Source organism: Passer montanus, unplaced genomic scaffold, assembly GCF_014805655.1.
Source record: "Passer montanus isolate IOZ18808 unplaced genomic scaffold, ASM1480565v1 scaffold110, whole genome shotgun sequence".
NCBI classification, from domain to species: domain Eukaryota; kingdom Metazoa; phylum Chordata; class Aves; order Passeriformes; family Passeridae; genus Passer; species Passer montanus.
The window spans coordinates 1,360,931-1,378,148 of record NW_024357614.1 but is presented as its reverse complement, the minus strand read 5'-3'; the positions used below and the strand labels follow the sequence as shown (position 1 = coordinate 1,378,148).

The window sequence follows — 17,218 nt, the reverse complement described above, 5'->3', positions numbered from 1 at the left end:
AATTAGACTCACCTGAAAGGAGTGTTTGTAGGCTCAAGTAAACTTTTGTGGCGAAGCAATGCAGGACCAGCAGAGAGGGCATCTTCAGAAGCATGAACTGAAATATAATGTTGAGGTGGACCCCCATACAGCTCAAGACGTCGGAGAAGAACTTGTTCCCAGCGCTGTAAAGTTTTCAAAACTGCATGGCATATCGGGGAGCTAACTGGAAGCTCTAGAAAGACAAGTAAATAATAATAAAATCCCTCCCCTTTCCTTACCCTTGATAAAGATAATTCCAGCAAGTGAAGTTTATTTCGAATACTTCCACAAGTAAGCTTTGTTCAAACCTCAAGTCAATATTTGCAAGCATAAACAGATGAACTGCTTAGGGCTATTATTGCTAAAAAAAGGAACACATTCCCAATATTGGAGAGACTATATCATGGAGTGAACCATTATGAAACTGATCCTCCTGGAAGATATCAAGGTATACAGATGATAGGCAGGTGATAAGAGAAAGCTGACGTACCTTCCTAAAGGGCAAATTGTGCCAAACGAATCTATTAGTGGCATTCTATTGTGAACTGACTGTGTGGGAGGGCAGGGAAAGAGCAACTGATGTCCTCTACTTTTAACTTCTGTAAGGCCTCTGACAGTGTCCCAGACAGCATCTCTGCCACTCCACTGGAGCAAAAAGGATGGACTGTTTGACATCTAAGCAACTGGCTGAATTACATCCCCCAAAAATGATTCTATGATTCTATGGTTCAACATCCAAATGAAAATCAGTAACAAGTGTCATCCCTCAGGGATGAATGCTGAGACTGGTAATGTTCCATCTCTCCAATAATGACACATGCAGGGGTAGTGAGAGGCACCTGCAGGCAGATGGCAGAGAACACCAGGGTGAGCAGTGCAGCTGAGTTCTTGGAGGGAAGGGAGGCCACCCACAGGAACCTTGGCAAGCCTGAGGAGTGGGCCCATGTGACCCTCACAAGCTTCAGCAAGGACAAGTGCAGCTGCATCAGGGCAATCACCAGTAAAACTGAGTGACGAACAGACTGGGAGCAGCCCTGTGGAGAAGAACTTAGGGATACCAGTGGATGAGAAATTTGGCATGACTTGGCTCACAGACTAGAAAGCCCACTGCATAACGGGCTGCATCAAAAGAGCAGGGTGAGAGAGGGAATTTGGCCCCTCTAATTTGTTCTTGTGATACTCTACCTGGGATACCATATCCATGTATGAGGACCCCTCTACAGGAATGACAGGGACCTATAGAAGGGATCCAAAGAAGGGTGACTAAAACAGGTCAGAGGGCTGAAACACCTCTCCTTTGGAGAGACTGAGGCTGAGATTTCTGCAGTTCTTCAGCCTGAACTGGAGGCTCCAGGGACATAATACAGCAGCCTTTCAATATTTAAAGTAGACTTAAAGGAAAGAAACAAAGAGACTCTTTACCAAAGCCTGCAGTGATAAGGGAAGGAGTAATGTTTTCACACCAAGCAAGTAAATTTCGATCAGATAAAAGAAAGACATTATTATGATGAGGGCAGTGAAACACTGGAACTGGTTGCCAGAGAAGTTGTGGATGCCCCAGATGTGGGCGGTCATGTCAGATGAGGCTTTGAGCAACACCATTTAGTAAAAGATGTCCTTGTCCACAATTGGTGGGCAGGGTTGGACCTAGATGACCTTTAAAGATCCTTTCCAAAATCAAAACACTCTATGAGTCTATGAAACAAGGAGCAGGAAGGATGTTACTTCAATTACAAAAAAAAATACAGTGTTTCTACCAGGAAATAAATATTGCAAACATTCTTACATGACTAAGAAGCAAAGAAAACATAAGTATGTGGAGAACTGAGCATTCTTTCTCACCCATTCATCTTCACAACCCACCATGTCATTTCATAAATATACGTGCTGTATGATAAACAGTATCAGAATATCTTTCCCATATCACTAGAAAACTAAGAACTTTTGAACTAAAACTTACAACATATGCATATTATTCAACACATCGCTGATTTTAATGTGCTGATTAGGTATGAAGAGACAACTCTGCTGCTTATTACCTGAAAGATCATGTCCAGCCAAAGGGTAGAAAATCTTCAAATTGTGAAGTACCAGCTGAACCATTGCCAATCTCATCAGTGACCAACTAACAAGAAAGCACTAGTAAGTAATTTACTAATAGGAAAATAATTTTCTCACTTATTCACTACTAGGTTTTAAATTTAGAGCTTCAAATCTTCATTAACAACTACTGAAACTACAAACCATACTTTAGAATATTATAGGTACTTTGAATTAAAGAATCACTACACCACAAACTCAAAAAATAAGTTAAATAATTATTGTGAAAAATTAACTACTAAGTCTAGGTAATACATGAAAATATCAAGTAACTGGTATATTATCTCAAAAATAAAAAAGCAGAAATGCAAGTCTAGACATGGCAAAATATCTTGCATTCTGAAGAGTTATTTACCTGTAAGAATTTGAATTAGAATGCTCTTGGTTATGTGAATTTGATGCAAATGTATCTCCATCATTGTCTTCATCATCTTCATCACTCTCCTGACTCTCTTCTGAATCATATTCCACTCTAGTTTGTGATGGAAGAAATGGCTAAAAAATTCAGCAAAATTCTGTAAATAACTTCTAGCCAACATCCCATTCTAAACTACCTTTTAAAATTGAATAATTACAATGCTTAAAACTTTTTTATAAAAAGCAGACATATCTTACTCAGTTTAGTAACATTTGGAGTTTGTACCTCATGAAAAGGGTAATGGTCCATAAGTACTACATACATCAGTTAACACCTAAACTATTTTTTACATTACTGAAAAATTCTAATGCTAAAAATGAAAACACTAAGCATTTTTGAATTATTTTGTTTTCATGCCACATATAAAAACCAGATGTGGGACACACGAGCCTGCCAAAGAGAAGGCAAAACCACTAGGGTGTATTCTCTTCAATTATTCCAAGAGCCAAGAGAAAACCTGTCCTCTCCCTGATCATATTTATGATCAGTCCATTATCATTGCCTCACTGCACTATTCAGTATTTGCTTTTTTTTTGTCCTTGCTTGTAAAATACACTTACTATGCTCACTATACACTCACTATATGCTTATCTACATAAGCAAAACTTACTAGTTTATTTTGCTTTTGTAGGTAACTCTTGATATAGAAATGTGCGTATAACTCCACGAAGTATGTAACTTTCTAGAAAGAAAGATCTGTCACAATGGACTTAACAAGGCAACATAATATGATTTCCAGCGGGTATGCACATGCATTTTACCCAGTTGAAATAGCTGATAAATGCTTCTCACGTTTCCTTGTTCCCTTAAATACCTCATCAGTAATTATCTACACATTTGTATGCTGTAATTATAAAAATCAACATGATTTGTTCATACCATTATCTGAAAATAAATTAATTGAATAGCAACAGTTTTCAAGAAAGCTGTTTCAAAAATATGTATAGGCTCCATTTTAGAAAAAGCTAAATGTGAGCAATAAAAACAAGGAGATTCTATCACAACAGTACCTAGAATAATGACTAAGAAGAGAAAAACTACCAATCCAGAAGTGATAGAAGACACTTAATTGTCAAAACAGCAAAAAATTACCTTTGCAATGAAATAATCCCAGATGCTAAGCTCAGGAGGGATAAATCTTTCTTTGTAAGATGATGATTGTTGGTCTACCAATGGCAATGCAGGCAACTGAGAACTCTCTTTTGGAGAAGTTTTTGATGAACGCCTGTAATGTTTTTGCTGTTTCTCTCCATCATCTATGTGAGAAGAAAATAGAGTATGTTGCTTTAAACTTTCTGTTCTACCTCCCTATTGCTTTTAATAAACAGAAAAATGAAAAGTAAAAATGACATGACAAGGTTTCAGAAATTTACCTCAGCATTTATGTAACAACTAAACACAGAGAATGTTAATTCTCAAATACATAAAATATATAACTAGAAAGCGAGAATGTAAAAACTCCCTGCACAAATAATACACCCATAACTGCATGAGATGATCTTCTTAAAAAGCTGTCAAATACTATTACTCAAGCCAACAGTCTTGCAAAACTAAATTACTTTAATAAAAACTACTGAATATTGATTATGTTAGCTTTAAAGACAAGCCAGAAGACTTGTTTTTCAGAATATACATTGCAAATACGTAAGCTTGCCATTCCTGCTCCAACTGGTAACTCCATGTGTCCCTCTAGTGGAGATTTGTATTTTTTTCCTCAGTAGAAAAATTCTGCTAAATCCACATGCCCTGACAATACATTTCCTCAGCAAATACAAAAGATAACATTTTAACTAACACAATCTAATATACAACTTATTAAACAGTGAATTGTAGTAATACCCTAAATCCCAGGAGCAGAGAGGTCCCCTGGCTTGCCCCAATACTGACTTTTTTCAAACTAAGAAGTGTCAATGGAAGGTTTTACTTCCATTCTTGATTATTACAGTACTAAAGGAAATAGCTCATTCAAGATTTCAGAAATATCTTAACATATTTGTACCCCCTTATACCCTGAAATACTTCTGGATCTTGTTAGGAATCATACTCCAATACAGCCTTTCTATTAGTAGAGGAGGAATGATACCAACTGTCACTTGTCACCAATTATCAGTGTTCTGACTCTCCAGAACACATCAGAAGTGAAAGCAGCAAGGCAGAAATTATATTTGGAGATTTGTTGGCCATCTTTCATAACAAAGAAAATGGACTTGAATCAATTTCCTACTTGATTGTAGAAGGTGGAGCTTGTGTTTGTTTTTCTGTTGTTGTTGTATGGTTGGGGTTTTTTAAAGATTTTTTTATTCTGTCTTCAAATAGATACATGGAATGTACACAGATCAGTTTCTACAGTGAACCTCAGGAGTGGGTTCAAGACTTAGGTAAAACAAAGAAAGCTTAAAGATGAAGATAAAAAGGCAGTTTATTTTTTGAACATCGATTTGGAGTCCACAAAAAGTGGAAATTTAGCTGAGTCTGTTTTCTTAAGCAGAGGGGAGTACGGGCTGCCTTAACAGCAACAGTAAGTATGAGACAAGAAAGCAATACTACAGGCTTGAAGAGCTCACCTGAGGGACAGATATCTCTATCACTGAGTTCAAGCACCAACCTGTTGGGCCAGACCAGTTGCAAGAATGAACTAACATGAACATCACCAACTAACAACCACTGAAGCTTCCAAAATTACCTTCTCCTGTTAATAATGCTGAGAATGGCAAAAGAAGAGCCAGCATACCTATCTGTTCCTGGAGTAAACTACCACGAAATACTTCCTATACCCTTATTTGTTTTAGTGTTTTATCCACAGGAGACTGAGTCTTGATAGGTGCCTGAAAGACTGTGTCTTTCAAAACTCTTATGGGTATTCCAGTCACTTGAAAACAGAAGGTCTAACACTGAACAAAAGAAAAATAGTGGTAATTTACAAACGCTTATTTCCATATGTAAGACTTACTTGCTCATAACACAAACTGAGCCAACGGTACAATTGTTAACTCTGGGCTATTAAGATTTAAATATATGGTTTTAAAAAAAAAAAACCTTCCAGGATTTCCATACCTCACCATTTTTTATTTGTTTTCTTCTAATGGAAAAATTCTCTGTACTCACACTAGTCAATGGAATTTATTCATTACTTCTGGTCATTTGTGGACCAGGAATAAACATGTTATTCCAGGATTCAGAAAGATTTTTGACTACATATGAAGACAAACTTCATCACAAGCAACTGAACTACTGTGCTGGTTGAGGCTGAGGTAGAGTTAGTTTTCTTCACAAATGGCCATTGTCTTGGATTTGTGCTGAAAACAGGGTTGATGACACAGAGATTTCTTTTATTGCTGAACAGGGCTTCCACAGAGCCAATGCCTTTTCTGCTTTTGCACTTCCATCCTGGCAAGGGAGCTGGGGGTGCCTAAGAGGCTGGGAGGACACACAGCCAGGACAGGTGACCCAACTGACCAAAAGGATATTTCAGAGCATGTGACATCAAGGTCAGTACCTAAAGTGGAGGAAAGGAGGAAGAAGGGCGAGCACCTTTAGAAGCATGGTGTTTGTCCTCCCAAGTCACCACTGCACATGATAGAGCACTGCTCTCCTGGAGCTGGCTGAACACCTGCCAGCCCATGGAAAGCAGAGAATTCATTCCTTGTTTCTCTTTGGCTGTGTGCACAGCTTTTGCTATTAAATTGTCTTGATCTGAACACATTAGTTTTCTTTTTTCACCCTTCCCATTTCATACCTGGTCCTGCCAGTGGGGGAATAAGTGAGCAAATGGCTGCCTGGAGCTTGGCTGATGGCTGGGATTAAACCATGACACAATTTATATATAGAATCTAATAAAAGATGAAGACATCCCATCTTTCATCTTGAAACAGGAATATCATAACACTATGTGTTGCACTGTACCATTTTCTTTTTTTCTTGTTAGGGATAGTACTTGAAATCCACTTACCTGTACTAAAAGTCAAAACCACAATAACTGCAGTACGATGCATTTTCATCTCATTATTCAAAACTTATCAGTTAAGGAGCATGCACATGCATCACCATGAATTTTTAGCTAATTTTTAGCAACTACTTAAAATAAAAGAAATTCACGAGGCATGAAATAAGGAGCAAGTGTTGCATGATACAGAAATGAGCAAGTATAGGCCAGCAGGTTGTTTTTCTAAGCAGAATTCAAAAGGTAAGTTTTATTTCAAAAAACTTTCTAATTAAGTTTTTACTTTTTTATTAAAAACGTACATTATTGCTTTCTGTTGGATTGCTCTTTGTATTTTTAAGAATACTGTAGGCTAGCCATTGGAAAAAATTCAGTATGTAAGGTAAATGAAAGAACAACCACCTAAGTTTGACAAACACTACTAATGCAGATTTCTTTTTATACATTGTAAAAGAAATTAACTACATTAAAAATGTCCTTAAAGTTCCGACTGTCATTTGGGATTTCAAATTACCGATTACACACACTTTCAAATTTCTCATATATTTCTAATTAAAAACAAAACATGTATTTTGTTTTTTATTTGAAACATTTATCTTTGCTCCCATTTTACTTATAACACAAAAGTAAAATGTATGTTATTTCCCAAGAATATTGGACTAATTCAGACAAGGAAAATCCTTTAATTTCTGTTGGGTCCTAAGACATGCAATGATACTGAAAAGATCTATTACTTTCCACCTTCCCAGGAAGAACTAAAAAGCAAACTGCTTTCAACTTCCCGTCACTTGCTCTTGCAGCATGGAGTAACTGAATACATTAAATGAAACTATGGATTTCTAATTGCTAAAACTAAGGTCAAATTCTTCCTCAAGAACCTTTTGGATGATAAGAACTTACCATCTCTATAGACTTAAATTATAAAACAGTTTGTTTAGGTAGTTTTCATGGTAAATGTGATTCTGAAAAAATTCTGCTATAATCAACAACAAGGTTCTTTTTCAGATGATAACTGCCTCTTGGAAAATAAAACATCATGTGCTAGTTCTGTTTGCCAAAATCATTTGCTGCAACTGCAAAAGCAAGAAACACGGCTGAAAAGCATAGTGAACTGAAAAGCTTTCAAACTCCTTTGTTCTGTCTGATTGTTATGTGACAGAGGCACTAAAACAAGTTTTTATTAAAAAAAATTCCTAATAGAGGTTAGGGATTTATAAGACTACCAGATACTGGGTTTTAGTTCCTGTTTTTACCATTTGAGTCTAAGAGAAGGATCATATTTACTTAAGTGAAATTTTATATTCAAAGTTACTACACACTCAAGTCAACTAAAGCAAGGAGCAGAAAGGGAAAGAACATAACTTTATTGACCAGTGCTGTACATGGAGTTATGATCTCTTAAAAGAAGTTTCAAACTTGGAGATCAACACCCATATTCAAATATGTACTACAGGATTGGAGGGGAGGCAAAGAGGAGAAGACATGCATAGTCTTGTGTTAGAATTATTAGTGTTCAGAATTTTTAGCTTTTTGTCTCCATTTGAGAGTGGAAGCATTTCACAAAAATACAGAAGTAAACATAAGGGAAAATAGTCAAGTTAAGCATAACAAAATGGTAAGATATAAAAATCTAAATAATATTACAGAATAATATGGCATAGCTGACCAGAACAAGCATTCCACTCACTTCTCAGTATTTGCTTCTGGGTGTCAGAAAGAGTAAAGGCACAAAAATACAGCTGATTTTAATCTTAATCTCTCTGCTTCATTGGAGGTCTCTTTTTTTCCCTTTCTCTCTCCACTATTCTTTTCAATATGAATGAGAAAGGACTTTGGAGAAATACCTTTCCCCCAAATTTGCTTTATATAAACATGCATTAAAAACAAGTAATAACTCAATGAATCCTAGAATTACATAGGTTGAAAGACACTCAGTCCAACCCATTGCTCAGAACAGGGCTGACTTGATTGATGGCCTAGCTTGTTCAAGTTTTTGAGTAACTCCAAATATAGAGATCCCACAACACCTCTAGGCCCTTTTCTCAGTGATTATCACTAAAAACTAGTATTAAAAAAATGTTCCTTCCCCCCTTCAAATTTTAGGTAGAGCTTTGGGATTCTTCCAGCAACAGTTTTATTAAAACTGCAATCAGGCAGCCAGCATTCTTCCTTCAAAAAAATATGCAGCATATAGGCTATATTTAGTATCTATTTCAGAATACACTTCTTTGTAAAAATTGTTTGCATTTTAAACCAGTGGTAGCAGTAGTATTAACACAGCTTAGCATAGAGTTAATAACACCTAGTTAGCAGAACTGCCAACAAAAGCCAGTAAAGGCTTCTGACAATTCTGTGACAGCAAACAAGTTTACCTTACTAAAGTGATAGAGAGAAATGTTTACTCAGTACCACAGAGAAATCTAATCAGAATAAGAGCTCACTTTTGGGTAAAGACCTCTACTCTGAAAACATTTTTCTAAAAGTCTGATGAAGATATTTAAATAGACCACATTTACATGTTTCCATAAATGGAAGGTAAGACATTTCAATATGTAGCATATATCTAAATATTAATAATATTTTAAAAAATAAAGTTACATTTTGTTTCTCTACATATATATTCAGATGTGATTCAGAAAGTCATCAGAGTTTAAGTAAATTTGTCTTTACAAAACTTTCCCTCAAAAACTTAGTTAATTGTAGCATTTTTGCTGTTGGTTTTATACAAGTCAAATGAAATCAAAAAGAACATAATTATATGAAAAATAAAAGCATTACAGGAATTTGTTCTGGACCTGAGGATAATTTATCACTACTTGAATTTAAAACTTGAAGATTGTTTACTTTTGTAATGGGTTCTTAGAAGATCAACAAGACACCTTTCACTTGTAATGTCTGGAATGAACACTTAGAAATCACATGCACAATAATGCTTATATTCAAAAAGCAAAACAAGCAGCCCTCCAAAAAAGATATGAAACACTTCTGATATTTTCAAACCATGGTCAAAGTAATTTTGTATTTAATATTTATTTCAAGTGAAGAGCCATAAGAATACTACATGCTGACAATTTTCTTTTTTTGGAAAGGCCCAATTTATGTGCTTCTTTAATTACAAAATTTTACTTTAAATTTGGATATCATGGCTTGCAAACAGAAGTTTTTCTGTCTTTTTCTGTCTTTCTGCATATGCAAAAAAAACCAAACCACACATAGCAAACTGCATGTAGAGGCCTAGTACTAAATCTAGTGTCTTGCCTGAAGTTTTGGTAGGACTATGAGTACTGAAGGAGGTAAGGGATTTGGAAAACCCCACGCATTCCATGGAGAACACTACTACCTGATGTGGGCTAGGCATTGGGAAGTGCCTACCTGTCAAAAAGAAAAAACATACTGTATTTGTAAAATAGGAATATATTCCAGTTAGAAGAGAACTGGAAAGTTTTAAAATTAACACAAACTAGGCTGTAATAGTATTGGAAACTCTCTAAGATCAACTTAACTCCCTCATACTAGAGCAGCTGTGCTACTTAGAAACCTTATTTCAGTAGCATACATTCCTGCTTCACTCTTCTCGTCTACAAAATATCTACACAAATAATTTCAGATCGTTGTTTTTCTATGCAAATCCAAAACCACAATAAATTCTTATTGAACACAAGCTACTTAAAGAAATTAAGCTTTCATTAGTCACATAATTTTCTTAAAAATCCCAGAAACATACATAAAACAAGAGAACTGACCAGTTTTTGTCTTCAATTGCTGCTGTCCTCTGCTGGGTGTATGAGCTCCTCCTCCAAAGATAGCAGACCACATTTTGTTGTTAAGTGGATGAGCCATAATTCTATACAACTCATTGCTAGAATGTGTTGCAAGGCCATGGATGAACAGGCTGAGATAGACCGCAGTTAGAATTTCACAAAGTAGAACTGTCAGACCTGGCTGAGCTTCCTCGCCAGCAGAATTCAAGAGACGTATTAGAGCCGTCATTCCTGTTTATATAAAATAAACATTCTTTAAGAAAGCACAGATATGTGTGTGCGAACATACTCCAGATTATCATGGGTATTCTGCCTGGCAACCATGTTACTTAGTAATGTTTAGTGTAGTAAAATTCCAAATTCTACATATTGAAACCTAAGTTGAAAACTTCAGGAGAAAGAGGCAAGCTCTTAATTTTTAACAATTTGTTAGTTTTTTAGCTTCCTGTTTTGGAGTAATGGTTAAGGAAATGTATAACACCTTTTCAATTATTATAACTACACTATAATCTTGAAAGCTGAAATTCTATCTTCTCACTTTACAGTGGTAAAACCAATCAAAAATCATGGGCATCAACTTGCATTACACATTGTCTAGCAAGTGTTCTTTCACCCAAGTACTAAATATCTTGTAATGTTTTTATTCTCCCACAAAAGGGTGTAGTTTCAGATGTGGCTTCAATGTGACACTTTGCGCACACAAGTAAAAATGCACACAGCCATGGCAAAGAATTCTGCTTTTGTCATGCTCTCCAATTTGCACACACAGCATATAAATCAACTAAAATATAGAGCAAGTCAGTTCAAGGTGATGTTCTTCATAAGAGCAATTGCTAACAATTCCTTGTCCAACTCATCAGAAATTTAACCCTGCGATAACTTAGTAACAAGAAAACAGATGACAAGCTAGTTTTTCTATAAAATCTCTAGTCAGTGACAATGTTTGGCCAAAAAGAAAAACTGGCATGGAATCAAATACAAAGGTTGCTCCAGGTTCTCCATGAAGATTTTCAAAGAGAAATTGTCTGATTTAAGAAACAATTCTCAGAATAAGTAAGCACATTTCCTGGCTATGCTTACATTAAAGCTAGTGTTGTAAACATCTATACCTAGATGTATTACACTGGTAACACTCCCTCTAATGTAGTTCCATAGCATAGTTTAACCAGCATAGATGTCAGCACACTCTTAAGTATTACCTGAAATCTGACATTAATTTTACAGCTACAGAAAACCATGATTTATTACAAATGTCTTGTTTTTAATAGTTTTAAGGTAATTCAGAAGTTGTCCATAAGGTAAAATAATTCTGAGCTGGAGCAAAAAGACAGCATTCCCAGTCCTTCGGACTCAAGAAGTAGAATCCTGATACTCTAGGGAGTGTAAATAGAGCACAGGACATGACTTCATCCTACCTCCTATCTAGCTGCTCTCTCTTTACTAGAACCAGCACTAACATTTTTTAGTTAAAGAAAGCAATATAGACCAATTTGACTTAATAAATAATCAGAAGTAGTAATTTAGATGTTAAAAAAATCACAACATTTCAATCAAAGAACTCAACACAGCTGTTAGAAACACTACTAGAAAGTCACAGCCACATGCTCTTACAGTGGATCCAGATAACTCAGTTTTCCTTAAGAGGAAGGAAACAAGTCTAGATACCTGGCCACTGAGCAGGGGATGTGTTGGGAGTCACTGTTTCTTCTAAGCTTGCTGTTCTTAAAGAATGGCGTTGAGTTAACAGGACCGTCTGGTATACTGTCCCAGTGAACTGATTTGCTTGAAATGAGCTGTGAAACAGAGAAGCAGGAAATAACATTTATTTTTAAAAGTTACGCTTACAACTATTCAAGTGATAGCACTTTCTACATGTAGGCAAGTGCGATCACTGCCTTTTGATGCCCCATTCATTACCATGGCTGCAATGAGACAGCTGTCTAAAAACCACTTTTCATAGACGTTACCTGTAGCTGTGGCCATCACAGAGACATTGGTAGATGCAAGCAGAGAGCGATGCTGCTAAGGTATGCATTACATATATCTGAAAGACAAAGTTTTACAGAACTCATTACACCCAAAGTGAGCTGTGGTTAATATCACAGCTCTGCATACAAATGTGTAACAAGCATTGGTCATGAAAGGTTTAGGTCCTTATGCATTTACAATGCCACCTTTTGCTTCAGAATTTATATCAGACAAATCAGTTCACACCCTATAAAAAGGATGACAGAAAACTCACTCATCCCACCAACACATAATCAGAAATCAGCTCCATCTGAAATGTTTTCAATTATTAAACAGCAGCAAATTAAGCCTGTATTCAACAGTCCTACATAATTACACACTAAAACAGTGGCAGTTTGCTGGCTCAGAATACAAAGAATTGATTCCACAATGAAAACTATAATGCAGCTTAGTTTTTGATGAATTCTAGTGCAGCTCCTGGACACACACTCAATTTACTCAGTATCGTACTGATCAGTACTTTTAACACAGCTGACACTTTTTTTAATGTATCACAAAACACACTAAGATTAAAAAGCTAGAGAAGCTGTTAATCAAAAAGGTTCCATTAAACCAAAACCAGTTTATTGTATTTATTTGTTTGTTCCCTCTAAAACAAAGCTAACTAGGACTAAACAATCTTTTTTGTGTTCTTTAGAAATTCTTACTAAAAGCAGACATTATCTGGGACCTAACAATACAAAACTTCTGGAAAGACTAAGTTTTATTTCCAGTCACAGGTTAAATACAGGAGAAATCTTACAGAAATAATTTTTAAAAACTACTGTACAAACAAATACGGTTTCACAAAAAAAAAGTATGAGTTTATTGAAGTTTGCTGACACTCAGTTTTTTGTACTTAAACATTTAATTTTACTTATATCTAAGAATAAAATGCAGAATCTGCCATTAACATAAAAAAGTAATGAACATACTGTCATAAAGACAAATATTATGCTGATGCTTTAGTATAACATATTTTCCATTAAAATGTCCTCTTGGACAAACATCCAGTTCTGAGAGAGGCCAATCTACAACAGCTTGTTGAACCAGATGCTCAACACCTCAACAGCAACTGATGATCTCTGGACATTTCTTTAAGCTCAAGGTAAGTACTACAGAAAATGATTGTGTTTCATGGCTTTACTTTGTCACAGATAGGCACAGCACAAAGCTGTCATTCTGTCTGAAAGAAAAATTTGTGACTTCAGCAAACTAGATGATAACAACAACAAAACAACTGTAAAAAAATACATACCTTGCTGTTCTGAGCATCTGGATGAGGTGGTGAATCAAGGTTTATTATAGCATGTAATATATCATGAGTTAAATTGCCAAGATGTAGCAATGGATTAGCCACCACTGTTTTGGCACTAGCTGTGCAAGCAAATAGGAGAGGTATGGAGTTTTGCTCTGGTGGAGGGCTGGAAGGTATCTGTATTGACTGCTCCTAAAATCAAGCAAGAAACACATACACAAAGCAATAGTACATATTCTTTAAGATATCATAATAATTTTTGAAAGAGGGAAAAGGATTCTATAAAACAACAACAAAAAACAAGCAATGTACAAAAAAACTCTGTCAAAAACAGATTTAGATTTATTTAAAAACGTGTATGCTACACAAGGAAAATTTCAAAAATATTGCAAAACACTTTCAAATAAATCTACAAACCTGAAGCAGAGAAAACAAAACCTAAGCCCCCCCACATACCTGCTGAGATTCTTGCAAGAGCAGAATTAATTCCATTCTGACAGATGCCAAGCCTCCACCGTGTGAGCCATGAAGTACACAGTAACTAAGGAACATTCTGAGGAGAGACTGGTATTTCAGAAGCCACTGGCGTCTTTTCTGAAAGTCTTCTTTCTGGAGCATAGTTTTTTCCTGGTCAGCTAAGTCTTCAGTGTTTTCATGTAATGTAGCTTCCTCTGGCATCCCTCTAACTCCTGACTGTATCTCTTCTGCTTCAACACCATAATCACAGGTCTTCTGAAGAGCTACCACTTCTCTCTCAAGCCACTGGTAAAGCTGATACCGCAACTTTCCACCATCGACTTCATAGCCAGTGGATAGTGTACGAAGCTCCACAGTAAGGATTTTCAGGCATGCCCTAAACTTCAGCTGTGCTGAAATTATATCTTCTGATGGACTTAGAATATCTTTGTCATCAACTACACTAAAAGATTCTGTGTAGCTAGAACCTGTTTCATGTAATTTTTCAGTTTTCTTCAGAGGTTTTAGCTCTTTCATTACCAGGGAAGAATCTTCACTTTCATCATTTTCATCACTGTCTGACTGTAGTTGCAATTGCTCATCTTGGAATAGAGCACTTGGCTGGCTCCAATCAAAGGACAGAGTGGAACTTGAATGTTTTCCTGATGAACAATCTGAAGATGAACCTAGACCATTGAATACTGGCTGTGACCAATCAATACTGGAAGCTTGATCCTTTGTTTCAAACTCTTTAACTGGAGATAATGGTGAGAAATCTTTACTACTATCCACTAAACTAGGGGATTTACAGAATAACTTTGACCTCTTGACAACTTTTGGCATCTTTGATAACACTTCTAAGGCCAACATAGGACAACCAGCTTTCAGATGAGCATATGCAGTGGTGAAAAATAGCCGTCTTTCACCTAGGTTGATTTTGTCAGCAAATCCATTTTCTACTGTTAGGCAGATGTGTGTTGAAGATGTATCAGAAGAGCCAAAATGACGTCTCAGCAAGAGGGGATGTGTTCTTAGGTAGTTATAGAAGTTAAACACTGCAGGGTTGCAACTTGATGAGCCATCCCCTTCATCTGAAAAGACATGGCAGCATGAGGAAAATGTACCACTCTATGAAATAACCAATCTGCAAAGTACTAAGTTCATCAGAAGGCTTTTAGGTCTTAGTATCAATCCTATTGTCTACTTCATACATCCATTCTACTGTTTACTTCACTGCACCCTCCTCAGCGCCTTCATCATACGAATACCCCAGTGGGAAGGACATTGCCAAACCTACTAAAACCAAGCAGAGTGGGGCAGCAGGCATGAATGTTAAAATTAAAACAGCTACCATTTCTTTTTCCTGTAGTCAAGCCAGTTTTACTGAAGCCAAACAAGATCACTTTTCTGTTAATTTTAGATTTCTGAAGTCTCCATGTTCCATGTCTAAACTACAATAAGACAATACCTTACTTCTTTTACTTAAGGTCTCTTTTAAAAAACTGGAACAGTATTTTTTGTTTTGTCTTCATCTCAAAAGAAACGCAACTTACAATAAAACTAGGAAATCTATAATGCTTATACACAATGGTAGCAGTATTACATACAAATAAATGAATTACACAACACCTATTCATTTCACGTCCACAAGAAAAAAAATCCTGAAGAGATATGAGAATCAGCATAGCATGATTCAGAAAGCTTTCAAAGGTCTCAGAATAGCTGAAATAAACCCCTTCTCTCTCCTCTATCAGAAGTTATAAGCATGACTGGTGACAGTTAACAGAGAGAGCTACATGAAAACGCACATTCTAGGTAAGAAACTAAGGCAAGACACTACATACAAGCCATTAACTGATCACAGAAGAATTAGCAACACTTTAAAATTATTTCACACACAAAGATGGGATCAAGATAGAAAAACCAAACACTATATTCCTCATTTGATCAAAATCCTCCTGAAGCAATTAACTTCTACTAAAATCAGTTTCACAAATTAGTTACCCAGTTCTAGTATTTGAGCCTCTTTTTATTCCCTTCCAATTTCTCTCAGTAACCAGAACTGAAAACAGCTAACTACCTAGGACCTGAAGCATTTAACTTCAATGAAAATACTACCTTTAGGAAATAAAACTATTATTTCTTAGAAGGCTTATAAAGCCAGCAAGTGAACATAGAAATGAATTACTCTAGGAGACTCACATGCTGTTTCAGGCAGCACATAGGCCTCCTCGTACCATTTCAAGTATCAAAATCTTTCTATTGGTATCAAGTATCAAAATCTTTCTATTATCCTAGTCAGCTGTTACCAAGGCCTAAAAGCTACAGAACACCATGTCTTCCAGACTCTCTTATGTAAGTGGACAATCAGAAATTTTGTCTTAGACTGTGATGGAGTTGAATTAATTTAAGAAGTAAATTTTTGTCTTCATCTTTAGACTGCTTCTGGAAAAACAGCTGCATCACTGTAGAGTCATTTCACTATCTTGACAGTCACATACTTAAAGGACAAAGTATGCATTCATGGAATACAGGGTAACAACAATACAGTGACCATGTTTGTTATTAAAGTCCACATACATTGCTACAGCAAGCTATTTACTAACAATGGTGAGGAACTGTGCGGTACCTGGTTTTCTTTAGATGACACTTCAAGAAACTGTGGCTTAAACGAACAAATATTTAAAATCAACTCAACAGGCCAAATACCTACATTCTTACCTCCTTCATCTTCAACAGAATGCTTAATCAAAGTGTCAAGAGCCTTGCTATAATCTTCCAAAATCCAGTATGCCATACTTCGCAGGAAAGGGTCACAGTGTATGTTTCCTGAGCTCTCTTTTCCAGTAGACACACTTCCCAAAACTCTCTTCTGTAGCACAGATTTGTAAGTACTAGACGCTTCAAACTCAGATTCATAAAGTCTTGATATTACAAGAGCCAACTGGATGTCATGCAGTTTTTCAAGGCAGACCTAATTAAAAATAAGTATATTCAAATGATCAAACTTTGTAATTTCTCCTCAGTTTAAAATGATTACAGGGCAGGAAGTGACATAAATTTGCTCAGATTAAAGTAGGTAGGTCTACCAACTCCATAAAAAGTGAGCAGGAACTAAGCAAAAGTGTAACTAAGTATCACATGCAAGACTGAATTTGCATTTCTTCAGTTTAAGTATGGCCTGACAACAGATCTTTGAAATCAACCAGCTTCAACAGATCATTACCAATGTGCACATGCCACCTCTTACCTCTGGA

At 36.1% G+C, this 17,218-nt stretch overlaps 1 protein-coding gene and 1 long non-coding RNA gene across 6 annotated transcripts in view; one reads left to right on the top strand and one right to left on the bottom strand.

The window, feature by feature from the left end:
• LOC120512607 overlaps nucleotides 1-9,719 on the top strand; it is a 29,862-nt gene extending 20,143 nt beyond the window's left edge. Inside the window, exons 3-4 of the long non-coding RNA XR_005630054.1 lie at nucleotides 2,031-2,163; nucleotides 4,856-9,719. This is a non-coding gene — a long non-coding RNA (uncharacterized LOC120512607). The remainder of the gene's footprint in view (nucleotides 1-2,030; nucleotides 2,164-4,855) is intronic.
• DMXL1 (Dmx like 1) overlaps nucleotides 1-17,218 on the bottom strand; it is a 76,829-nt gene that overhangs the window by 17,713 nt on the left and 41,898 nt on the right. For 2 of the 5 annotated variants that reach the window (XM_039730988.1, XM_039730999.1), the window contains exons 23-33: nucleotides 16,683-16,935; nucleotides 13,962-15,052; nucleotides 13,506-13,697; nucleotides 12,208-12,284; nucleotides 11,906-12,033; nucleotides 10,223-10,471; nucleotides 9,738-9,851; nucleotides 3,632-3,795; nucleotides 2,477-2,616; nucleotides 2,061-2,146; nucleotides 13-214 (exon numbers count right to left, since the gene is read on the bottom strand). In XM_039730988.1, coding sequence (XP_039586922.1) covers nucleotides 13-214; nucleotides 2,061-2,146; nucleotides 2,477-2,616; nucleotides 3,632-3,795; nucleotides 9,738-9,851; nucleotides 10,223-10,471; nucleotides 11,906-12,033; nucleotides 12,208-12,284; nucleotides 13,506-13,697; nucleotides 13,962-15,052; nucleotides 16,683-16,935 — 2,696 coding nt within the window. Of the gene's footprint in view, nucleotides 1-12; nucleotides 215-2,060; nucleotides 2,147-2,476; nucleotides 2,617-3,631; nucleotides 3,796-9,737; nucleotides 9,852-10,222; nucleotides 10,472-11,905; nucleotides 12,034-12,207; nucleotides 12,285-13,505; nucleotides 13,698-13,961; nucleotides 15,053-16,682; nucleotides 16,936-17,218 lie in introns of those variants that run through there. The other 3 variants (XM_039731009.1, XM_039731020.1, XM_039731031.1) reach the window with 2 other exon arrangements.